At 40.9% G+C, this 27,014-nt stretch overlaps 1 protein-coding gene across 1 annotated transcript in view; it reads right to left on the bottom strand.

Annotated features, from left to right (window-relative positions):
* The window catches only part of SCFD2 (sec1 family domain containing 2), a 294,635-nt gene that overhangs the window by 229,746 nt on the left and 37,875 nt on the right, over positions 1–27,014 (bottom strand). The window contains exon 3 of the mRNA XM_065405129.1: positions 16,391–16,518. Coding sequence (XP_065261201.1) covers positions 16,391–16,518 — 128 coding nt within the window. The remainder of the gene's footprint in view (positions 1–16,390; positions 16,519–27,014) is intronic.

Genomic DNA, 27,014 nt, shown 5'->3' with positions numbered 1-27,014 from the left:
TGTGTCACTTTCAGCGGAGACCAAAAAGTGGCAAAGCCCCATTTCCTTTTCGTAGGGCACAGTGATGCCCCCAGTGTTGTCAGTTGGCTTTGATGCATCTCTAGGTAGAGTACAGTTTATTTCTATATAACAGGAACACTGACTTAGCTTTATGCCTACTATTGGTTAGTGGATAATCAGTAAAAAACTGATGGAGGTATTTTTGGATACATCTTGCCTGTCTTTTATCTCAAGATACATGCCTAAAAGGGCCTCAACATGTTATATGACAACCTGGGGGTCAGAAGTCTCTTGCAGATATTGTGATGTATTACCCTCTCCTAAACATTAGAAAGTGTCATCCTAATTATAATGGGTTGAAACTATGTATTTCTGATAATCCAGAACCAAAACTTTCATTATTTTTAAGTAAGCAGTCTAAGATGCTATTTTTGTCAATTTCTCATACCACAAAATCATGATCCGCCCCTTTTTAAAGCCAATCCAAGTTTCAAAGGAATTACATGAAAATAATTACAATACGTGAAAGACAATGCAAGTTTAGTTTAAACCCTTGGACTTCCTGAAGCTAAAATATGATGGATATGCATCAGTGCATTAATGTCTACCATAACTGATCATAGGAAAACAGGCCACAAACTATGTAAAGTAAGAGCAAATTAATAAAGAGCTAATACAATTTTATTTTATTAACCAACAGACCTCTGGCCTTGAAGTCTATGAGTCTCTGATGAAGTTGATATTCATTATTTGCAATTTTACAATAACATAATAAAATTGGATTTAATTGTAGCATTCTTACAAGATCAACACACTTCTGTTTTCTTTTAAACTTTTAGAATTACCTTTAAGCTGTAATAACAACCAGACATATAAAGAGACCTGCCCATGAATTCAAATTAAGTGTTTTGAGTTTTCTGTCTATAACAAAAATTGAGATTAAATATATAAGAGCTTTATCCAAAAACTCCAGACTCACAAAGAGGCTATTGTCAGCAAACTCCCTTGTTAAAAGGAATAACAGTAAGGTTAGCCAAATAGTACTGTTTCCATGTGCCAACTATAATTTAATCAAAGATAACATACTACCAGTATATTGCTGTTTCACATCACTGCACTGGATTCCAATAATGTCTCACTTCCATCTGCTAACGGTTTTACAGCAATAAAGTGCAAAGTAAGTGAGCTATGAGGCACAAGTATGATATGCCTTACAATTTTATTAGGGCTTGAACTGTTTGTTACCCGTCTTACACCACTGAGATTATAGATGCTCTAAGGTTATTCACTGAGTAAAGATAGGACTAAAATAGTTTATTTGAAACTCTGAAATACAGTTTAGCCTTCGAGCTCTGCAAAAGACATGAAGCAGCACAATACATTTTATAGGCTATAGTATGCACTTCTTGTAATACAAGCACAGAACTGGAATTTTATTGTAAACTGAATTTTTATATCTTATTTTCTTATAAATTATAATGGACCTTAATATCTCCTCCTCCAAGGTAAATGAACATAGTTAAGCAACTATTAAACATACTTAGAAAATAAATCATTATTCAGCTGTTACATAAGATGAAGAAAAAAGACAACCCCAATGTTTACCTACTACAGTAATATCATCCTAAAATATCAGGGGACAAATTCTGCTCTCACCTATGCTTCTTCAACTACATTTAGCCTATGAAGGTTTATAAAGCTTTTAATGTTCAAGATACATACTTTTCTGAACAGGCTGAATTCATTCACTCTTTGGTTCATCACCACCTCTTCTAAAATGTTCCTGCTAACCAGCACTGGTTAACATAATTCCATTCAATTATGAATAAATTTTCCCTTTATCCATTTCAGCCTCCCTGCTAAATAGGGAACATTTCCTTTAACAGCCTCTTCTCTGTAGTTAATATTTTTTTTAAATTGCTGAGAACATTTCCAGAACTATTTCCACCACCTCCCATCTGACCTAGATCTGTTGCCCCGTTAACAAAACACAGAGGCTGTGATGTTCCCCAGGGATACCCAGGGTTGTGAGGCACCTCACCACCACCTGCCCTTAGCATGAAGGGGGTCTTGTCTGTGCCTGCTGTGAATCAGGTCCCTGAAACCATCAACCTCTGACAGCACAAGCACTGCCTTTGAGGCCTCCCTTTCTCTGTAGTAGCAATGGTTTCGCACCAACCTCTGAGTTCTCGGAGAGCTCCCTGAAGTGTCCAGCCCCTTATCCACTGAACAGTTACAGAATTACCAGGCCTGCTGTCCCCAAAGGAACAGTGCACACCAGCTTGTAAGATTCAACTCAGGACCAGCACTCTGCTTAACACCACAGGCCTTAGATACATTTTATAGTGAAAACAAGAATAAGTTTACTATCAAAGAAGAGATATTCAGGTGATAGTGAGTGAAAATATTGGAAACTAATGGCTACACATAAAACAAAATCATAACACATTTTCTAGAAACTAAACTCAACTAATCAGTTAACCTACTGCTAAAGAAGTTTCTCACCCAAAGTTCTCTAAAGCATTTCCAGCCAAGCCTGGTGGAGACCCCACTTTCATGAAGCAAATTTGCTGTCCATTTGCTTCTGAGGTGAGCAATACCAGCGTATCTTTACCCCCAATCATAGAGCAAATCTTTGAAGTGTTCTCCTCTCCCACTGTTTCTCTCTTCGTTTTAGTTTCTTTCTGAAGTTCTTACAATCTTTCATTTGCATTCAGTACAGAGTGGTGAATGAGACTATACTCAATTTACATGTAAACAGGTCGATGGCTAGACATCTCTTCTCTGACACAAAACTTTTTTTTCAGCTTTGCTGGTGACTAGTACCTAGACACAGACTTTAAGAACATATTTTCAGTATATACACATATAACTCTTTACACAACATCTGTACGTGCATGTTGCAATGATACCGATGACAACTGTGACACCGGTTTTTATCTGAGACCTCATATTACATTCTTTGGTGAATCAGAATGTGCATGCCAGACTCAGGAGATTCCTGTAACCCCTATGCAACCACTCTGTGCCCCTTGCCAGGTAGCACTAAGAGGTTTCTGGGTCACAGTGGCTTGGTCCACCATGCTCTGAGAACAGTTCAGGTGAAAGTTAAATATTTCAAGGCACTTTTCAGATAGGGTATGTAATAACACAGGTTGTCTGATCAATATTAACTGCCTCAGTAGACTAGACTTTAATGTCCAAGGCTGTACATCAGCTATGATAGACTTCAGCAGGAATTTTGAATGAGGAAGGTCTGCTGTGTATGGACCAAAATTGGTACCCTACCTGCAAAAAGCTTCCAATATTTGGGGTTGCTGTTTTTTCCTGGTCTGAAAAAGAACAAAACCTAGTGAATGACCAATTAAAGAACCCCCCTAAAAATCCCTTAATTTAGTAAATCTATCAACTTTTAAGTCCTCCCATTCAGATTTGCTTTCTTAATATCAAGACAATTACCAAGTTTCAACCAAACCAATTACAATGTGCTAAAGCCTTGATTGAGGGAGAGCTAGCTAGTCAAAATTTGAATTCAACTCTCCTTTCTTTTGTAACTGCCACAACTTTCCACCATTTTTGATGCAGAGAACTAAGAGACAATCTCCTTCACAAACAGCTTTGGAGTAGAAATTTGAATCTTCATATTTAAATGCCAGTAGACAAGGAAGGATCTTAGAATCATGTTCCAATAATAGCCATGTTTCAGCCTCTTCTTCTTGTTCTGGGCTCAACCTATGAACTTTGTAGAAGGAAGAAGCCATGTTGGCTAAGTAATAGAAGTGTAAAAATGTGTGCTGTGTTCTGATCGAAGTCCTTATTATCAGAGCAAATTTTAAGACAGTTTTCCAATGCAACTTTTTGAATCAAATCAACAAAGCAACCAACCAAGCAACCGACTGACCATGAGGCTGATGGTATCTGCATGCAACATTTTGAACTTCCACAATGTGCTTTAAGATTGCATTAGGCATTACTTTTTTCTCATGACATTTAAAGAGTGTGCCCAACCTCTACCCATACTGAAGTTATTTAGACTAAAAACTCTTCAGGGCTACTATTTTTTTGTGTTTGTAGAGTGCCTATCACAATGGGCCCCCAATTTTTGGTTGGCACCTAGGCAACACCATAATAAACATTAACAATAAATAATAAAGATACTTGCACCTGAGAAATCCTCTCATCTTTTTTGTTTATTTTCACTGTTTGAGAAAATGGCAAGTTCCTTACTGTTATATTTTTCTCTGCATTACTGAATAGCACCTTCTACATCTTGGACACAATATTCTGTAGAATCAACACATCAACAAATTAATGGTGTTAAATTAATGCTGTTTCTCAGCAGAACTAAAATTCATTTGCAAATTTAACACCATTAATCTGGGCTTGAATAGGGACTGGGAGCGGCTGGCTCATTACAGAAGCAGCTTTTCCTCTCCTGGAACTGACACCTCCTCATCTATTATTGGGAGTGGACTACATCCACCCTGATTGAATTGGCCCTGTCAACACTGGTTCTCCACTTGCGAAGTAACTCCCTGCTCTCCATGTGTCAGTATATAATGCCTGCATCTGTAACTTTCACTCTATGCATCTGAAGAAGTGAGGTTTTTACCCACAAAAGCTTATGCCCAAATAAATCTGTTAGTCTCTAAGGTGCCACCAGACTCCTTGTTATCATTTAGCTAGTTATAGAGGTATAAAAGAAAGAATCTGTGTAAGGGCCTTCACTCACTGTGACAGTCTGAGGCCCTGTTCTTAAGCTAAGGCCTTTGGCTAAGCAGTGGGAACAGCCATAAGCTGGGAAGCATATGGTCACATCCTCACCAGCGGCGGCTCCAGGCACCAGCGCTCCAAGCGCGTGCCTGGAGCGGCAAGCCGCGGGGGGCGCCCTGCCAGTCCCTGCGAGGGCGGCCATCAGGCAGCCTTCGGCGGCATGCCTGCAGGAGGTCCGCCGGTCCCGCGGCTTCGGCGGCAATTCGGCGGCGGGTACGCCGAAGCCGCGGGACCGGCGGACTTCCCCCAGGCGTGCTGCCGAAGGCTGCCTGCCTGCCGTGCTAGGGGCGGCAGAAAAGCTAGAGCCGCCCCTGATCCTCACAGTCCAAACTATTCACATTGACATAAGGCAACCTGGGGCTGTTCGGAAGGTGATCCGATCCATCACCTCCATAGAAAGGGAAGAGCCTAGAAGATGTAAAAGGCAATTTAGTTTGATAGTTTTCTGTTTGGTAAGAACTCACTTATCAATAGACACAGCTGGGAAACCCTTATGTCTTTATAGATGCAGTTGTAAAATCCTCACTTCTGTATTGTTTTGTCATTATAGTTCCCACTTTGCTATGGTTTATTTGCATAGTCTCTGTCTGGTTCTGTAATTGTTTCTGTCTGCTGTACAATTAATTTTGCTGGGTGTAAACTAATTAAGGTGGTGGGATATAATTGGTTAGCTAATCATGTTACAATATGTTAGGATTGGTTAGGTAAATTTCAGTAAAATGATTGGTTAAGATATAGCTGAGAATATTACTATATAAATTAGGGGCAAACAGGAAGTAAGTTGGGATTCGAAAATAAGGAAAAAGTAACTTGGATTTAAGCTTGCTGGAAGTTCACCCTAATAAACATCAAATTGTTTGCACCTTTGGACTTCAGGTATTGTTGCTCTCTGTTCATGCGAGAAGGACCAGGGAAGTGGGTGGTGGTGAAGGAATAAGCCCTCTAACACCACCTTTTAAAAAGAAATTGATAGTAGGGCTTTTCTTGTCACAATAATTTTTAATAAATCCTCAATTAAAATAATACATTTCAAGCAATTGAAAGATCCAGTATAAATTCCTGAAATCAGTTTTCTTTGACAGAGTATCATGCACTGATTCTGAAAAGACCAATAATTTCCTTTTATACACATATGCGAAAATTAGATCTTAGTTCTTATGCTCCTCTAGAGGACACTGGCAACTTATCAAGCCAACTATCAACATGCAATAAGAAGTCACTGGAATACATACCAAAACAGGGCACACATACCAAGGGAAACCTTTACAAAAACAAATACTTCTTTGTTTTTAAAACTAATAAAATAGAGTCCAACCCACCAGTGAGAAAGAAGGGCAGCCTCACTAAACTGCTAGGAAGGGGCCAGTGGGATAGGAAGGGCACAGTGGATCTGGGAAGCTAGGCTCTGTAGATTCTTGTTGGGCTGCACGCATTAGTACATTTGACTTTTGTTTAACACAAACAAGTAAACAAACTAAAGCAGATGCTGCTTTAGTGTAAGCATGGCTGTGGGACCTGCACAGATAAGTCTGTGAAATTACAAACAAAAAATGGGGGCATTTTAAGTAGGAAAAAAATGGTATTTCAGGGAAAGAAAGACCAAGATTAGTGTTTTAAGCTCCAAGTGAGTCTCACAAATTGTACACTTTGAGCCAGTGCGTGTAACCTTAATGCAAAAGAACAGATTAAAAAAATACTTGATCATTTTGCTTCCTATACTTTTGACTTTCAATTCTCTACAAATCTTTAAAGTAAGCACTTCAACTTTAAACTGACCTTTACTGAAGAAATGAGCTGTGCTTTGCCTTATACATATGAGCTACTCTGGAGAACCGTACATTTACAGGTATATGAACGTATGTCTAAGAAAGTGTGTGTGACCATACATATTTGACTATACAAGAAAACCATTAATGAAGAAATATATAGGAAGTCTTATGTTCAAAGGCTACCAGAAGAAAAATATATATATAAAAAAAAAAAAGGTCAACTGAAAAATATAGAAGATTTGTGTGGAAAGGCCTTTAGAGGAAGACATAGACAAAATCTACCAGCGATTGGGGAAATGAATTATTAAGGCTGAGGCACTCTAAATTCTATTTCCATATGTATCTTGGGTCAGGGAAGGAAGCACTATTTATATTTATATAATCACTTCAAATGGCAGGAGATTATGACTACGATTCCATGTATGTACTGACATTCTCAAAGAACATAGTATCTTTCGTAAATCTCTTCCAAAAGGGACTTTTGCAAAGGGATCCTTTTGGAGATTTCTTGCCCGAGTCCACTTCAATGGTTTTTAACACAGAAGGGAACAATTTGACCCTAAATATAGTTGTGTCCCTGCCATCTTAAGGGAAACAAGGAAAGGCGTTAGCGACAGCCTGTGTACCAGCCACATACATGGAGAAGGCTGCCATAATCACTCTAGAACAGTGCCAAAGAAGGTACTGTTGTGGGCCGAATTAGCACAAGGCCACACAGGCTAAATATAAATGCTGATGCTAAGAAATACAACAGACAAGTAGCAGTGTATTTATGAACAGTTATATATTGCGTGCAAAGCTAAGTCAACACTGTTAAGGTTTAGATTTTAGGCAGAAGGGAGCCAAGCAACCAGAATTCCCCTTCACAAGAATAATTTGCAATAGGGTTGTAATGCTATCATACAGTAATCAGATAATTTTTGTGAAAAGTATTATAGATATTCCTGAAGTTTATTTGATCCCTCCACTTGATAGTATTGAGTCTTTAATACTTTTGGACTGATGCTGTCTCTAGAAATAGCACATCAATAAATGTATTGTTATTTATAATATCATGCAAGTGCTTTTTTTTAAAATGACTGCTTCCTATTCTATATCTACTTCAGATTTCAGAGGCTGCATTACCCCAGCATACAGAAAAGTTGTTGGTATTCTCTCTATAAACAGCATTCCAGATCAATTTTCCATAGGAAAAAAATCCTCCGGGCTAATGCCCATCCCTAACCTTCTCTAAATTACCTTACAGGCTATTCTTTCTTGTTCCCTAGGGCCAGGCCAAATCTCCAGGCACATCCCACTCCTACCCAAAGTTTGGAATTTCAGTTCAAACTTTACTCAGGGAGTTACCACACTACTCTAGGGAGTTACAGTGTTCTTACCCCACCATCTTTTACAAAGCCTGATGCTGGGCTAAGTAGTTAGTTTAGGTCTCTCCTGGGATCTTTAAAAATTTAAAGACGAAGACTTTCAAGTTGCATTTTGTATACTTTAATAGGAAGAAACCGAGAAGGCTTTCTTCCCATTAATGAGGATTAAAGTAACAGCAGAGAGCACTTTGTTTCTGTTACCATACTGGTGTTTCAACTTTGATCATTCACAATGTCAATAAGGGAACATAATAAAGGGATTCAGACTCAACCTATATTTACCATCCTCTGTTAAAACTGCCAAACAAGTCTGTTTTTGAGACAACTGAAAGATATTTGTAGTAAAGTTTCTATTACTGCCAAGTAATATGTTAATAGCACAGCTTTCAACAACAGAATCAGGGACTGTCACATTCAGAGGATCACTAAGAGATACACAAGATTAGCAATGGAGTCAGAGAGGAAGTCAGGACTGGACAAGCAGCAGCACTTCTACTAAAGTTGAAAAAGCAGCAACATTTCTCCTCTGGTTTAAGTGGTTCCCTAACTCCAGAATGGAACTCATAAAATCCAGCTGCACCTAAGTTATTGATCATGAATAATACCCTCAGAGTCTGTTAAAAACAATTTGATTTTAATTAAGCAAAAGCAAGTCGCATCAGACATCCATTCCTAACTGACTTCATTCTCCTTGGATATCACAAAGGTCTTTAAATAATTGTACCTCCAAAATGGTCTCAGCAAAAGGTTTGTTGAAAACAGACTACCTTTTAACTGTTTAATTTAACTGAATGATTTTCTATAAAAGCTACAATGTGTCTATTGCACCAAAATATAGAAACAATGGCTAAGTCATCTACACACTGGCAAATCAGAATTGCACTGAACAAATATTTATCTTCTCTTGGTATTTAAGGTTATTTCTACTCTAGAGCACCTACAGTGGTGCAGCTCCACTGATGCAGCTGTGCCGCTGAAGCACTTCTAGTGAAGATGCTCTAAGCTGACAGGAGAGAGCTCTCTCATCGGCTTAATAACTCCTGCCTCCGCAAGAGGCGGTAGCTATGTCCCCGCGGACATAGCGCTGTTCACATCAGCGCTTAGATCAGTATGACTTACGTTGCTCAGGGGCATGGATTACACACACCCCGGAGCGAAGTAAGTTATACCAAAGTAATTTGTAGCGTAGACATAGCCTAACAGTACTCATCTACTACTATACACATACAGTTGTTTGAGAGGCAGGATGGAGCTATTTCATTTTCATTTACTATTTTAAATAATAAAGTATCATAGTATTCCAAGTATCTTGATATAAATGGTTCTCAAATATTTATGGAACTCTAACAAAAACAGACCAACCAACCAAAACGAAAAGTCCAGAGTTGCACCTGGACTTTACAGACTAGCTGGGGCTGCTCTGGGAAATACATCCAATCAAAAGGAAAGAGCAACTCCCACAATCCTCTGATCTATTGCCACAACAATAATCTCGACCCCATGGCTTTGGTTCCACCCTTTGAAACACTCTCAATATTGAGTGTATTGCAATAAATAGTACTCACAATGAACAAGTAATTCACAACAAGAAATACAAATGGTAAAAAAATATTACTGAACATCACAGCAAATTAAATCTTCAAAAACCAAATAACTATTTTTGCATATGTATTGTAAAATAATTTAAGATTAAATTTTAGTATTAAATGGCAAAGCATTGTTGTGTAAGTTCGAAAACTTGTCTCTCTCACCAACAGAAGTTGGCCCAATATTAGATATTACCTCACCCATCTTCTCTCTCTAAAACCATGATAAATAATCCAAATATAGCATAAAGATTCAAAAATAATACAATGGTCCCAATGTAAAATAGTACCTAGAATTTAGTCTGCCTCCTTCAAGTCTCATCTCAGATCTGAGTCTTAGGAATTCAAATATGCTCTTAATTGAGACGCAAAGTCATGTGGATAAAAGGAAATCCCTTTTCCCTAATCTAGCAGTTCCTAAAAAACACATTTGGCTCCCCTATGGAGAAGGGAGGCCAACTCATACTTTTGGCCTCTAGTAGGCCTTTGAGTTTAGTCTAGTTTTTTGTCTAGTTCTGTGAGATGGTTCCCCAGGCCCTCAAGTTTTCCTTTAACAAAATTATCTGAAGTTCATCCAGATGCTACTTTGAAGCATCAGTATGTTTGATAAACATTTCTGAAGTGTTTTCTAGCAAGTCAGCTGGACAGGAATCTCACACTGAGATTGTAAAATTATGGCATCACATCTGTGTCTTTGACCATGTTGCTGTTACTAGCAGCTTAAAGAGGCCAATTTTCCTTTTGACGTCTTTGGGGGAGGAAAACTCATCTGAAAATGGTACACACTCCACAGAACTCTTATCCTCACCTGGAAACCACAGCACAAGCTGACTGAAGAATTCAGAGGGGAAAACAGCACACTCTCAGCAAAATTCCTCCTTAATAGACATCAGAGAGATCTTGCCACCTTGGAATTGTATTTATTTCTGAGCTCCCAGAAAATTCTGCCAGTGCTGCTCTCCCCATCCTGCTGCACTTTCCTTGACATCCAGGCCTCTCACAACAGCCTCCAGCTGTTCCAGAAGCTCTCTCATCAAATCTGATGATAGTTGTGCCAGCAATAATGTTACACAGCCAAAAAGAACCTTAGAGCAACACTCCACACCTTTCCTACTCAGCTCAGCATTATGTCCTCAAAGTTGTTTCCCACCACTTCTCTAAAGCATTAGTCCCTACAGACTAAAATCCTGTTAAAATGGATGAGTTCAGAGGGGAGATTTAACCTACCCCTCCACTCCTTTCAACTAACAAACCACTGTAATTCACTCAGCGGAAGCCTGGGGGCAGTTTGTACAGGTGAGTCATAATTCCCTACAATTAGGGATTTGTAAAGGAACCATAGTCAAGCCCTTAATAAGAAGGCACCAGCCATTTTGCTCAGTCCAGTCTTGAGAGTTCAGAAGGTAAAAGTCACCACGAATTTTTAAATGAAAGCTTACAGGGACAGTAATGAGTCTCCTGCAGCTGGTGAACATTTTGCTGAAATATGATGTCATTTGGGACACCGGCAGCACAGGGGCCCTATGTCTGCAACTGAAAAGTCGTTTCCAAAGTTCTCCAATACTTAGAGTCACAGAGTTTAAGGCCAGAAGGGACCACCAGATCATCTAGTCTGACCTCCTGTATGTAACCAGACACCACCACCACCCAGCACTTGCTCAATAAACCAAACAACTGAAATTAGACCAAAGTATTACGGCCCACAGATTAGACTATTGTGTGCCACAGACAGAGAATAGCAGAAACTGAGGCCTACCAATGCCCAAGGCGCCCCAATGTCAGGGAATTGGTAAGTAGTAAGTGTTCAACACAGAAAGGTTAGCAAGAAGAGGTTTACCTGACAGCTAATAGGAAGATATTTAGTGGTTAATAAGGCATGAATACAATTCCATATTTATTTATGAATGGTGATTTGTATATAGCCTTCAAATGGTGCTGCTGCTTCCTGGGATTCTTCTAACCAATCTTCATCTTTACCATTCATTGAGTGTGTTAATGCTTAAAATGTTATTTGGGTTTAAATATTAAAATGAAACTCGAAGTTGCATACTAGTGAAGGCTGACCACGGAAACAGATCCCAGCACTAGTGAGGTTCAAAGACAGTGCCCAAGTGGTGAGATCAGACTTCTGTCTTACTCACAACCCCCTCTTGGCTGCTGGAAGGGCAAGGAGCACCTGTTCCCTCTCTATCTCTCCTGGCAGCTTTGCAGAATTCTCTCCCTCTGTTCATCCTTGCAGCTTGAAGAGTGGAGGGAATGGAGCTGTCAGCAGATGTAAGGAGAACAGTTACAATGACAACTTTTCTTCTTCCACAGCTGGTTTCATAAGCTCTCGCACTCTCCTCCCACCCCAGGGTGGGAGAGCTGATGCATTTTTCAACAGCCCGCAGAGGTGCTGAGCACTCTGCAGGATACACAGGTATCACACTGAATAAGCTGTGCTCCTATGACAGGTGCTCTGCTCCCATTACATCAGACCAATCAAAGAAAGGAAAAAGCTGGTCCTTAGTATTTGCCTGTCTGGGAAAAATATGCACCACACAAACACGCACCCGCACTGAGGAAGGCAGGAGAGTGATTTGATTTATTGCCGTGAGTGGTTAAGGATATTTTAGTACACTGAAAGAAGCAGAAGTTTTTTTACTTTCTCTACACATATTACAGGAGGATAGAATATGGTTTATAATCTCTGAGACAGGACCCCCATGCTGCCAGTGTCAAACATGATGCAGTTTTTCAGCCAGCTGCCCACAACAGGAGGTCTCAGAAATACCAACTGGAATTTAAAGTTTTGCTTCCAAATGCATTTCACTTCTTATGTCAAGCATAAAACAGTTTTTACCTTGTGATAGCTGACTTTAGTAAAAGTGTTAGAGATTTTCTTCATGTTGGAAAATGATGCCTTTGATATTTGATATGAGGAAGGGCCTAAAAGTCCTCAAAACATCCTCTCTAAATATTGGAGAGACCGAGGTGTTACTCCTAAGCAGCAGAAGACAGTGCACTATCCACTGAAATATACCAATATCTGCAGAGCCCAAACTATGACAGTGCAAAGTTAACCTTGGCAGAGGGTATAGAGACTCAAAGCACCTCCATCTTCTCTCCAGCCTCACTGCTCCATATCTCAATCATATTGGAAGCAGGTGGCCTTTCGACTAAATAAAGGCATCTGGCAGAAAAGAGGTACCTAGAATTGTTTTGTCCCAGGCAAAGGAAGCAACTGATAGGCAACATGCTACTTAATTTCTCGCTGCCTTAAGGGGCTTTAAGTGTTCTGTAGCATGATAGATTTGGCACTGCACACTCAAAAGACACAGTACAGTTTTAAAGTTTCATTCAACAGTCATGCATCATTGAACAATTTAGTTACTGACATTAGGAGCAGCTCCCTGCATTTATTAGCCAATGAGAAGCTATGGTTTCTAGAAAAACCAGACACACACACACACACACTTCTGCCCTAATTTTTAGCTTTTGCTTCTTATTTCTCCCTTTTTCCATTTGCAAGACTGTCCCAAAGCTTTTCTTTGTTGCTCTTCTAGTTATGAGTTGATGAATCCACAGTTTAAAAAACAAATGAGAGACATGTACAAATAGTAGTAATTTATATCTGTGCTTCAAACAGTATTTCAAGCACAAATAGCATTTCACGCACCTCCACTGCCAAAACAAAAAACAAAACCCCAAACAATAAAAGCAAATACACCTCTACCCCGATATAACGCTGTCCTCGGGAGCCAAAAAATCTTACTGCATTATAGGTGAAACCGTGTTATATCGAACGTGCTTTGATCTGCCGGAGTGAGCAGCCCCGCCCCCCGGAGTGCTGCTTTAACACGTTATATCCGAATTCATGTTATATCGGGCCGCGTTATATCGGGGTAGAGGTGTACTATGGACGCAACAGAAATCACTTTTAACACCAAACCTTAAGGAGGAAAAGTTGTTGTGACACTACTTTGACCTAAATCCAGCAAATGCTTCTCCTTGCCAGTATTCTCACTGAAGTTTCTGCTCATGTGAGTAAAAGTCTACAGCACTGGACCCTTAATTTGAAACCATGGGAATGGAGAAGGGAGCACAGGATGGAGGCAGGGTTATTGGTTTATTAGCAATATAAAGCAGCAAAGATGGCTAATGGATCATGAAGTCTCAAAAGTGAGAGAAACCATTTTTAAAAGCAAAAATAAAATCTGTTATAAAAATTAATACTTTCTATCACACCAAAATGAACAAGTCATCCTGGGGGATGCTCTCACACACATCATTTGAGGTTATTTAAGCAAATATTCCCAATTTACTGTACCCTTTTTCTTCTAGGTAGATTTGTGACAACAGCCCTACCACACTTGCCAGCTTCCCACTCTTTCAAAACATCCCAGACTGCAGTGTACTGTTGGTATCACCAACACTGACAGAACAGTAACTCTGTTTAAGGGGTAAAGCAAGTCCGTTTTTATTCCCTATTCAGTGTTTTCTATTCTTGATTTACATACAACAGAGTAAAAAAAAATACAAATTTTGCTTTTTAAAAACAAACACTGAACACTGGGGAAAAAATTCTACATATTTTCCTTGTAAACAGGTTTGCTGCTTCATTTGCAGCTACTTGTGTTAACAGCACTGTGCATGCCAGGATGTCTTGGAGCAGGAAATCTGGCTGGAGCAGAGCTGTGTCATGGCCCTGAAAAAGGTACATTAGAAAAAAAAAATACATCAATGGTTTATTATGGCTCATCCAACAACTTCTATTGAAAAAGATCTGTTTTTTCCATCTCTGATTAGCACACTGATCAAAATACATTAAGTTCACTGAAGAGCAAAGCACACATTTTAAAACTAAAAAGTTGTTCAGGAATGTTTTAACTTCTAGTCAGCTCAAAAGAAAAAAAAATCACATCCATCCTTAGACACTGTCCAGTATAAACATTTTGGAAAATATGAATATAAACAATGAAGTGATCAGACATTTGAAAAAAAGTGTCACTGCTAGGTACACACAACAGGAGAGTCCTATATAACTGAAACACCCAGCAACAGCATGGAGCCATGCAAAGACACAGGTCTAATACTTTATAGTCTCACTGTCTAATGTATTGAGACACCCTGAGATATTTCATTCATTCCGTGCTTTCCCTCCAGTCTCAGGGAAGATTTTGGGACTGTCATAGCTCTTCACCTCCTTGATCTAGGATCTGATAATATCTTCTCTCATCCTCTGCACTGGAGCTGTTCCCCCCAACTCCCCACCTAGGTTCCAACCCCTTCCCACCTAGGCAGGCTGGAGATAGGGTGGAGATTCCAGTGCCCTTCCTCCCCTTCACTCCCTCTCCCCACCCCCTTCCCACAGAGAGGTCAGACGGCTATCAATGGTGCTTCTCCTACATAGCTTCAGGATCTTTAAGGAAGTCCTCAAGACATGAAGGTTTTCTTTAACATCCCTAAAATATGTCCATGTGTTCAGAATGAATGGGGTGTGTGTAAAGAATCTCTAGTTGCTCCTCAACCTCTCCAAGAACTGGAAAAGGACTTTGTCAGTCTCCTCCATTTGCTGTCTTCACCTGTTCTATTTTTCCCTAATCTCATTTTCTTTTCTTTAGAACAAAAACAAACAAGAAACAAACACAACTAAGTATGTTAGTAAAATGTTAAGGCTGTAATTTAAACATAAATTACACATGAAATGAAAAAGTTAATATTTGCATATTAACATTGCCTCTCAACATAAATGTAGTATTTCTGATTACTAGTCTATTAATCTATACTTTAAGTAGATCAGGTGCATAAAGAATATATAATAGGTAAGATGAGTGAGTTAATACTATCACAAGAATCTTCCTTTATTTTTGTATTTCATGACTTGTTTAAATATGTAAGCCTACCATTAACTTCTTGCATTTCAATGTATTTTTGTTTTGTTTTGTTTTTGTCCAATTAGAATAACGTATTCAAAAAGCTGTAAAACCTTTATGTCCCACAGCTAGCATATTTCTAAAGACTCTAACTCTAAAAACGTATTAAATATTGTTTTCAGCTTTTTGTGAGGTGGCCTTGCTTCACAAAAAAACTCAGTTAAAAAGAAAAGAGAGAGAGAGAGAGATCAGCACAGATTCCAACAGTTCCGCTACTAGCTAGACTGTCTGCTTGTCGAGAACAGAAGCTCAGCAGACTACTCTCTGTAAACATGCCCCAAACTGTCATACTTCATAGTACAAAGGCAAGAAGTAACACTAAGCACTTGCATCAGTGTATTTATCATCCTCCACGTAACTCTACCACTTTATAGGCTTTTGAACCTTTAAAAAAAATAAAAAAAAAAAGTTTGTTTTTTTACTACCAAGCTCCAAAAACACAACTGCATCATGCTTAAGCACAGATTGTTCTCATGCAGCCTCAAAGTTCACCAGAGGCCAACTGACTATGATGGGATAAGAATTTAGAGAATAATGTAAATGCTTTAAATCAGTGGTCTCCAAACTGTGGGACATGTCCCCCTGGGGGCGGGTGTGGAGAAACGTCTGGGAGGACGGAGCGGGTCGCAGGCCAGCCCGCGCAGGGGGGCAGAGAAGGAGCACCACCCAGCCCTGCTCTGCACGCAACTCCGCTCTGGCCCCACCCCCAGCTCCAGTCCCTGGCCACAGCTGCAGCCCCAGCTCCACTCCCGGCCCTAGGCCGCCAGGCCCTGGTTCCCAGGCCACAGCTCCCAGCCCCCAGGCTGCCGGTTCCACTCCCGGCCCAGGGGGGGCATGGACACATGCCATTACTGTTAAGGCGGGGCACGAGAGGAAAAGTTTGGGCACCACTGCTTTAAATGCTTGGGACTGAAGGGAGTATGGATGCTGAAATATTCCACATTATAGCCACCTGGTGAAGGGTATATTATAATGCTTACCCATGCTCATCTTAATGGGCAAGTTTTCTCTGCTTGCAGCCTCCACTAGGTGTCTCCTAACTTCCATCACAGCTTCCTTTTGTCTGAGATTCATTAAGGACTCCCAGAGTGCTTTGGCAGCTGGATCACTGTAAAAAAAACAAGAGAGTTACACTAAACATCTGTTGCATAATGAAATAAGTTTAAGGCAACATTTACATTTTAAAATGTGTGTTCATACGCAGTAACTTCTATGAGGTGGACAGTATACAGACTAAAGATTAACTTTTAAAAATGGTTACTGTGATTCTATATTAAAAGCTCATATTGGCTTGTTACAAACTTGCATTACAAGTCACACATCCACATTTTCACAGATATTAACATAAGCTAAAATAAACAAGACAGCCCAGATGTAACCACTATTGTTCACTTCGGAAATATCAACAATGCTCTGAGGTTTTTCAAATACTGCAACTGAAGTACAGATAGGCTCCAACTCCAAAGTTTGGGTCTGGATCTTGGTGCAAACATTCTTAAAATTTGGGAGCTGGTGTGCTGATTTGATACAATGGGCACCGTATCTCGGGGCTTTGTTTATTGTCCTCATACTTACATATAAGAAATGAACAATATGCAATAAAGCTTAACGGTCCTTATGTTTTTGGTATCTACAGAACGTTAAAATTATTTACAGTTAGCTTTTAATAAAAGACACTTAGTATTTTATTTGGCTCATCTGCATTCATTTCCTCATCAGTATTCTCTCTCACCCCAGATACTGTATTTTATATAATGAATGGCTCCAGTGTTTTCTCTGGAACAAACTTGCCTTAAGCTAAGTCCGCGCACATTTGATTCACTGGGTTGATTTTTTTGCTTGTTTTTTTTTTTTTTTTTTTTTAAACTTCCTTCTGTTTTCTCTCAGGAGATTTTTTCCTCCTAAATTTCCTCTAGAGACCCTTACCACAAGTTTACCGTACGCCAGAAATAATAGTTTTGTTTTATGAAATACTCATAATTGAGTTGATACCTGTGTTGTGCTCTCTCCACTGATACGGTCTGGTTATGTTAAGTCCAGCATATCATCCTCCAGTGCAGGTGAGAGTGCTTTCCAAGCCCCTATATTAGTAGCCCAAGAACCCCATAACCTCTATCTGGATTTGGCAGGGGGCATGTGGAGAAGTGGAGGATGGGAAGGAAATTAAACACCTCCCTCAGCTAACCAGGGTGGTGGGGAGGGAGTGTATATTTTATGTGTGTGTGAATGAGAGAGCAAGCATTTTATCCCATTAACGTGCTCTGAGAAAGACAATCCAAGCTAAATAGCAGAGAAAGATTGGAGTAAATTGGGGAATAGTCTCCCCAGGGAAATGGCAGGAGACCCATCACTTGAGACATTTAAAAATTAGCCTTGATAAAGCACTAAAAAAATATCCTGTACAGCACGATCCTGCATCAGCAGAGGAACTGACTAGATGACCTAAAGAGTCTCTTCATTTCTAATTTCTAGGACACTTATTACATCTCTCTCAGGCCAATGAGGCCTGGGGGGACAGCTCCTTCCAGAGACCACCCAGCCCACTTGTGATGCAGCCACAAGCAATATAAGTCACTCCACTCGCAAGGGTGGTCTGAGTGCACTGTCATGATGGCCAGCCCAGCACCAGACTTTGATCTCTTGTAACACAAAATGGAGTACTTTTTGATACAAGGACTAGAATTCAAGACAAAGCAGAGGTTCCAAGAGTAACTGTATGCTTCAATGCAGCTTCCTTGAATTAATGACTGCTGTGTTACTTTACAGTTATGATTATTGGATTGTTTGGGTTTAGTGCTTAAATCCCTTTCTAGTTCTCATCATCATACGAAAATGTAACTAACTGACCCTATTCAGACCACTCATATAGGGCATGTCTACACTATCATTTTAAACTGTGTCTGAGGGTTAGGTTACTACAGTGGTAGGCAACCTATGGCACAGGTGCCGAAGGCAGCACGCAAGCTGATTTTCAGTGGCACTCACACTGCCCAGGTCCTGGCCACCGGTCCAGGGGCTCTGCATTTTAATTTAATTTTAAATGAAGCTTCTTAAACATTTTAAAAACCTTATTTACTTTACATACAACAATAGTTTAGTTATATATTATAGACTTATAGAAAGAGACCTTCTAAAAACGTTAAAATGTATTACTGGCACATGAAACCTTAAATTAGAGTGAATAAATGAAGACTCGGCACACCACTTCTGAAAGGTTGCTGACCCCTGGGTTACTACATAGTTATCCCTTGTTCTAGTTACAACACTTGTACACTCTGCAGCATACATGGGATCCTAACCAACTTCCCAAACCATGGTAAAGCCTTGGACATGATTTGCTCAAGACTTTGTCTGGAACTTAGCTGTATCCCCATCACACTATCAAATGAAACCATGCTGTAACTGGGTCCCCGACACATAGCATGATGGGAATCTTCTGCAGCGATCATTTACAATGGTGCTTGGAGGGTGAGGGGGAAGGAGTAGCCCTGGTTGGCTCTCATCTCTCTCTCTCCCCTCCTCTGAATGTTTTCTCACTGTCCCCCACCCCACTCCCTGCCACTGCTTTTTCTCATTTCTGTTTCTCCCTTATGCCTCAGTTATCTATGGGCCCATCTAGAGTGTACATCATCAGATGGTTTTACACAATTTTTATTCTGAACATTCTTTCCTCTCTGCTGATTGACTATTTGCTCCAATAATCCCCATCCTCACAGTCTCTTCACTGGAGCACCCTCTCCCATGCTCTTCCATTCTTTGTCCCCCATCCTCTTACCTCCCTTTCTTTGTTTTTATTCCTTTAGCTAATCCCTGTCAGACTGTCTATTATGAACCCCAAGTTTGCAAATATCATGAAACTGGCTCAGAATATCAGGAAATTGCCTTAAGATCATGGATTTTTTAAAGAAAATAATACATTTTGACTGTCTTTTTGGCCTTCTGGTTTTTGAGACTTCAGAGTTTACATTTTCCTGCTTTTCTCCACAACCATGAGGCTAAAAACTTTCATTTAAAAAAGAAAAAAAAAGTAAGCTGAGATTTTTCACACACATGCCTCCAGGAGCTGGGGCTTTAAGAAAAGCACTACATATAGCAGTGCTCCTGACAAAATTGTGAGACTTGGCAAAACAGCTGTCTTTCCTTCTCTCCCACCCCTGGACCTAAAGTATATTATATTTAAACATAAATAATCAAATTTAGAAAACCCACCAATATATATATATATATATATATATATATATATATATATATATATATATATATATTAAAACAGCAAAACATGGAACTACTATGTTCTACTTGTACGTTATATGCTTTTCCCTCACCCTCTGTCTACCTTCATAGGCAGTGTGGTCTAGTTGATAGAACACAGGATTAGAACTCAGGAATCCTGGGTTCTATTCAGGGACCAGCACCAACATGTTGCGCGATGGACACTTGACAAAATTACCGGACTTAGTGACTGACATTGGCGGAGGGGGCTCCAGGCTGAGGCAAGGGTTGGTGTGTGGGAAGGGATGTACGGGCTCTGGGCTGGGGGTGTGGGTTCTGGGGTGGGGTCAGAAATGAGGGGTTCAGGGAGGAGGCTCCGGGCTGGAGCAGGAGGTTGGGGGGGGGGTGAGGGCTCCAGCTGGGGTGGTGGGGATGAGGGGTTTGGGGGGCAGGAGGCTGCTCCAGGCTGGGATCAAGGGGTTCAGAGGGCAGCAGGGGGAGCAAGGCTGAAGTTGAGGGCATGGGAGGGGGTCAGGGGTGCATGCTCCGGGCGGCGCTTACCTCAAGCAGCTCCCAGAAGAAGCAGCATGTCCCCCCTATAGGGAGGCACAGCCAGGTGACTCTGCATGCTGCCCCATTTCCCACAACTCCCATTGGCCACGGTTCCCGGCCAATGGGTTGATAGCTGTGGAGTCAGAGCTCGGGGAAGGGGGACGGAGGCAGCGTGCCTGCAGAGCCGCCTGGCCGCGTCTCTGCCAGCAACAGCAGGGATGGTGAGCGCCCCCACGGACCTCAACATTTTTACCATGGACACTTGTGTTCGTGTACGGACACGTTGCCGATCCCTGGGTCTATTCCCAGCTCAGGCACTATCCTGTTATATGACCTTGGGCCAGTCACATCCCCTCTCTGTGTCTCAATTTCCTCATTTGAAAAATGGGGATAATTATAATGACCTCCTTTTGTAAAGCGCTTTGAGATCTACTGCTGAAAAGTGCTGTATAAGAGCTAGATCAGGGGTCAGCAACCTTTCAGAAGTGGTGTGCCGAGTCTTCATTTATTCACTCTGATTTAAGGTTTCACGTGCCATTAATACATTTTAACGTTTTTAGAAGGTCTCTTTCTCTAAGTCTATAATATATATCTAAACTATTGTTGTATGTAAAGTAAATAAGGTTTTTAAAATGTTTTAAGAAGCTTCATTTAAAATTAAATTAAAATGCAGAGCCCCCCAGACCGGTGGCCAAGACCCGACAGTGTGAGTTCCACTGAAAATCGGCTCACGTGCCATAGGTTGCCTACTCCAAGCTAGATATTATTACTTAGATAATAACAGATTTTTTTAAAAACAAAAAACCACACCCAGACTTACAGCTGAGCCAGACTGATGTACTAAAACAAAGCTCTATCTTTTTCAGCTATTTCTCATAGCTTTTGACCCAGTGGGTTTTCTTTACTCTTGCTGGCTTAAGTTGCGGGACTGAGGGTTGTTTTAATGTGCTAAAACAGCAAAAAAAGACAAGTGTGGTGAAGTCTTAGAGCTGACTGGGGCCTGCCATATTCCCATGTGCCTGGAGCTTTGCACAAATTACAATGAGTATTTCCAGACAAAATTCTGGTTACTTGAGAAGGAAAAAGAGCAAGAAGGGTAAATAACAGTAGAGATACCACAGATATTATTTTTCTTTCTGCAGATGTACCAAGAAACAAATAACCAAGCTCTAAGGTCTCTGTATACAAATATTTTAAAATACAAAAAATGAAATAAGAATCCATAATGCAAATACTTGATTGCTCAAGGCCAACGCTCTCAAAAATAATCCACTTAACAATTCAGAATGCCTCATCAATAATACTCCATAACCTGCAATCACCAATTCCTCACGTCACCCCTTCCTGAAAAGCCTGAGTAAGCAGATAAGCCGTGCAGCATGCCCTGATAGTGAACAAACATGGACACTATGGGTATAAGCCTGGATCTGAGCCCAGGCTCAAGCCAAACCTCACTTATGACCGCACTACAAATGTGCTAACCTAGGGCTCACACCCAGGGTCCCAGGACCCTGCAGGGCTGGAGAGTTCAAGCCCATGATAAGCTGGGACCAAAGGTCCCAGGCTCTATTGCTTTCCTGTATGCAAGCAGCCCCAGCTTGACTTGGGTCCTGAAAGTCCTCCAAATGCATCCCAGAATGCCTGGCAGCAAAGGCGCAGAGCTGCAGGCAGCCAGCCCAGTGTCCGAGTACCATTACTGCCTGGCCGAGCATGCTATCCCTTCCCGCTCCAGCTCCTCCTCACTGCTGTGCGGAGTTTGCCCCAAGCAGGGAACAGAGCTGACAGGTGGAAGGAGGCTTCCAGATGTCAGGATGTTGGGGGGGGAGGGTCATCCCTCCCCTGGGTGTGCTGAGCCGGGAGCCCTGCCACTCCCCCTCCCTGCAGGGTGGTGCTTGGTTCCCACTCTGCTCTCTGACCCTTACGCTTGGGACCCGCCTGCTTTCCATAGGGCTGCGTGAACTGTCAGGCCGGTGAGTGGGAGCCAGCCCCAAAACTTCCCTGCAGCCTCCTGCATCAGCTGCCCTGGTACCTCACTGCAGGGAAGTTTTAGAGCTGGCTCCCACTCACTGTCCTCACAGTGCACACAGCCCAAAGAGGTTGGGACCAAGCGGCTGCCCTGCAGGAAAGGAGGCAGCAGAGCTCCTAGCTCAATACAGCTGTGGAAGGGATGACTCCCAACACCCCAGCCGCTCCCCATCCCTACAGAGCAGCTGCTTGGTTCCTCTCCACTCTCTGTCCCTTGCTCCTGGGCCCCCCCTGATGTTGGGGGATGGGAGGCACTTTGCATGGCACTTTGGGATATGTTTACTTTGAGTTGGGTCTGTGCACTGCAGTGTGGACACCAGAGCCCTAGGTTTGAGCACACGTTAGAAAATTTTTAACCTAGGGTTAAAATGCATGGTAGACACTCAAGCCCAGAGTTCCCTGACACAGGTCAGCTGACTCAAGTCCCACTAACGCTGGACTTACACGGCAGAGCATGTTGAAACAGTCAAACCTCAAAGAGATATCATCAGTGATCTCAAAATGTGTGAAACGAAAAGCAAGACCAGGAAGGCAGAGTCTTTTCCATTCCAGTTCTCTGGGCTGGCCAACCCAATCTCCTGGTTTCAACCAATACCTCTCAATGTTTTGGATAGCCAATAGGATAATTCAGTTTACATATCTAGAGATGCTAAATAAAAGAAATCCAAGTATTTGCAGTAGGCCCTATATTTCCCTATAGAGAGAGAATACTGCGAATACTGGGGTAAATTAATTTAGTTATTTACGGTAAAATTTGCAAATTTCTAAGGGTGAGCAGTGTATTCTTTCTCCCCCACTTAAAGAAAGATTAAAATATTACCTGATATCCAAACAGGGAACAAAACAAACAACAGCATCCAATAGTAAAAACTTTGAGGGACAGGGGCGAAACTGAGCAGATTTGAGAGATTTTGGCCCAGATCCACAAAGGTATTTAGGTTCCTTACTTCCAGTGAAATCAATAGAAGTTAGGAGCCTAATAAACTCTCAGGATCTGGGCCTTTGTAATTAGAAAATTTTAAGGACCAAAAAAAAAAAAAAGCAACTGTAATGTTTGCTACTGAAAACTGGAGTATGCTGTACTGCTTTCCTGATGAACAGTTATGTGCTGTGCTTTATGGCTGAAAAACTAATGAAGCAGTTAACCAGGAAACCTAGCAGAGGCATATGTGCACAGAGCAAAAATGTACCAGTTTTTAAAAATTATATGACCAGCCAAAGAATTTTCTCTCTCTCAAAACACTATCCCTTCAGCCATACATAAAACTATAAGGGGCATTGCCCCTCGGGCAACTTTGCATAAAATGAAAGACTACATTTTTACAGTGTTCTCTTACAACTGTAAAATCCATAGATATACCAGCAAACTGGCATCGTCCTGGGAAAGTGGACTCCACCTAGAATGCATAGCTTTACCAATCTGTGTCAAAAGGCTCCTCAAGATTTTAAACTAGACTTTTATAGATTAAGGATGTTCTATCAGTGAATAGCCTGGCACCAAGAGTAAATCCTGTCTTTCACCAGTGCTTCTTCAATCTGGATAAAGCATTTAAAATAGTTATGGCATGCAATAAATGTCAACTGGAGTTTGCTAGAAACTAACAGGAAATGCTAATCATAAGATAAAATGTGAGTCTGTTTTCATTTATAAGAAGGTTGTTGAGTAGTGAATCATGGGAATGACTCAATGAAGTGCAAAGTAGAAAAATGGTGTGAGTGGAGGGAGAAAAAAACAAAACATATCCCATGGGTCATCAATACCTGATCTTTCAGAATGAAACTGCTAATATGTATTATTTATTCATGGCATGAGACCAATTTACTCACATATATTTTAGTAGGTCACATCACTTCTTGTTACCGTGACCTAGTGTTAGGACAAACTAGTTATTAAAATAATTTAAACAGAGAACAACTCTGAGTCTCAATAGCCAAAACCGTTGAAAAATAGCCTGTTTTTGCATTGTGCATCATATTGCAGCAAGTGCTAGCGGCTGATTGATTTAAAGAGTAACACAAAAATGTTGAGATGTACTCTTCTGCAGTTCCTCCCCCCCCTCCCGCAACCATCTATTGCAGCTCTAGGGAATGGTTTCAATTTTAAAAAATATTAGCTCCATAATTTGTCCAGTGAGTAAACATGTAATGAGTACAATAGTAAACAGATTAGAACAACATGAAGAAGGGTCTTTCTTTGCTGCCCGTCCTCTTTATAACTCGGACAAAGTTACTACTTTGTGTTTTAGAATCCCAAACTAAATGAAAAACAGAAATAGGATCACCTTATTTGCCACTATTATTCAAAGCAAAGAATGGAAGAGAAAGTCCCTCTCAGTTCACTGTCTTCCTATTCCCTCCCACAGTGCTCTTCCCCTCCTCCTTTTTCATCTTTGGTTCCTGTACTCTCACCCCAGGTAGTTTATTCTGATCACACAGACACTGATTTTACACTTCTGTAACTACTGACTTAAATTAAGTTCTCTCCCCCAGCTCCTCTTTCCCTATTTCCTGCCATCTTCTGCTGCTTTACATATCTGCATATATTACACTGGTCTACAATTTTTGAGAAGTCGTCTGCTTCAGAGATAAAATGTGCTATTTATTATGTATTTTGATGTGCTGAATTCAAATATGACAATTAAAACAACTGATTGGCTACTGTTTCTAAGATATTTAAGTTTTTACATTTTATGTCTATGTATATTGTGTAGATAGTAGAGTTTTAATCATAAATTGTAAACCCAGGTCTTTTCATGTGTTTATGGTTGCTTTACATGATAATATTTCACCAGTCCTGTTTATGTAACACTTTAAAAATCAGCAAAAGGGTTATATAAATAAAATTTATTATGAAACAAAAGGCAAAAAACTATTATGTACATAGTTTAGTCCTATTCAGTGTCTACTCAGCGCTTCTTGGCTTGTCTCTTGTATTCATTAAATGGAGCATCTCTTGTCACTGTCCAGCAATAGTCTGCAAGCATTGATGGGCGCCATTTGCTCTGATAGCATTTCTCCATTGTTGCAATGTCCTGGTGAAATCGCTCGCCGTGCTCGTCGCTCACTGCTCTGCAGTTTGGTGGAAAAAAATCTAGATGAGAGTGCAAAAAATGTACCTTTAGTGACATGTTGCAACCAAGGCTTTTGTATGCCTTGAGGAGGTTTTCCACCAACAACCTGTAGTTGTCTGCCTTGTTGTTTCCGAGAAAATTTATTGCCACTAACTGGAAGGCTTTCCAGGCCGTCTTTTCCTTGCCACGCAGGGCCTGGTCAAATGCATCATCTCGAAGAAGTTCACGAATCTGAGGACCAAAAAAGACACCTTCCTTTATCTTAGCTTCACTTAACCTTGGAAATTTTCCACGGAGGTACTTGAAAGCTGCTTGTGTTTTGTCAATGGCCTTGACAAAGTTCTTCATCAGACCCAGCTTGATGTGTAAGGGTGGTAACAAAATCTTCCTTGATTCAACAAGTGGTGGATGCTGAACACTTTTCCTCCCAGGCTCCAATGACTGTCGGAGTGGCCAATCTATCTTGATGTAGTGGGAATCTCTTGCACGACTATCCCATTCGCAGAGAAAACAGCAGTACTTTGTGTATCCAGTCTGGAGACCAAGCAAGAGAGCAACAACCTTCAAATCGCCACAAAGCTGCCACTGATGTTGGTCATAGTTTATGCACCTCAAAAGTTTTCATGTTGTCATAGGTTTCCTTCATATGGACTGCATGACCAACTGGAATTGATGGCAAAACATTGCCATTATGCAGTAAAACAGCTTTAAGACTCGTCTTCAATGAATCAATGAACAGTCTCCACTCATCTGGATCGTGAACGATGTTGAGGGCTGCCATCACACCATCGATGTTGTTGCAGGCTACAAGATCACCTTCCATGAAGAAGAATGGGACAAGATCCTTTTGACGGTCACGGAACATGGAAACCCTAACATCACCTGCCAGGAGATTCCACTGCTGTAGTCTGGAGCCCAACAGCTCTGCCTTACTCTTGGGTAGTTCCAAATCCCTGACAAGGTCATTCAGTTCACCTTGTGTTATGAGGTGTAGTTCAGAGGAGGAGGATGGGAGAAAATGTGGGTCCTGTGACATTGATGGTTCGGGACCAGAAGTTTCATCCTCTTCCTCGTCTGACTCAAGTGAGAATGATTCTGGTGCATCAGGAGCCGGCAGTCCTTCTCGGTGGGGTACTGGGCGTATAGCTGATGGAATGTTTGGATAATGCACAGTCCACTTTTTCTTCTTTGACACACCTTTCCCAACTGGAGACACCATGCAGAAGTAACAATTGCTGGTATGATCTGTTGGCTCTCTCCAAATCATTGGCACAGCAAAAGGCATAGATTTCCTTTTCCTGTTCAACCACTGGCGAAGATTTGTTGCACAAGTGTTGCAGCATATGTGTGGGGCCCACCTCTTGTCCTGATCTCCAATTTTGCAGCCAAAAGAAAGGTGATAGGCTTTCTTAACCATAGTGGTTATACTGCGCTTTTGTGATGCAAAAGTCACTTCACCACAAACATAGCAGAAGTTATCTGCACTGTTCACACAAGTACGAGGCATCTCTGCTTACTTTGGCTAAACAGAAATGTGTCCCTTTGCAAAATCAAACACTGACAAATAAGAGAGCACGACACTGTATGATTTCTAGAGCTGATATAGGGCAATTTGTTCAGCAGAGTGATGTAAGCTTCGTTATGATTGCATCATCCATGACTTCTAGGAATAACATGATGCAATTCATATCATGTATGACGCAATACCAGCTTCAGATTTCATCATTCATTGTTTTGCCTAAAA

This window comes from Emys orbicularis, chromosome 5, assembly GCF_028017835.1.
Source record: "Emys orbicularis isolate rEmyOrb1 chromosome 5, rEmyOrb1.hap1, whole genome shotgun sequence".
Taxonomy (NCBI): Eukaryota; Metazoa; Chordata; order Testudines; family Emydidae; genus Emys; species Emys orbicularis.
The sequence above is the reverse complement of the archived record's forward strand: the minus strand, read 5'-3'. Positions and strand labels throughout refer to the sequence as shown.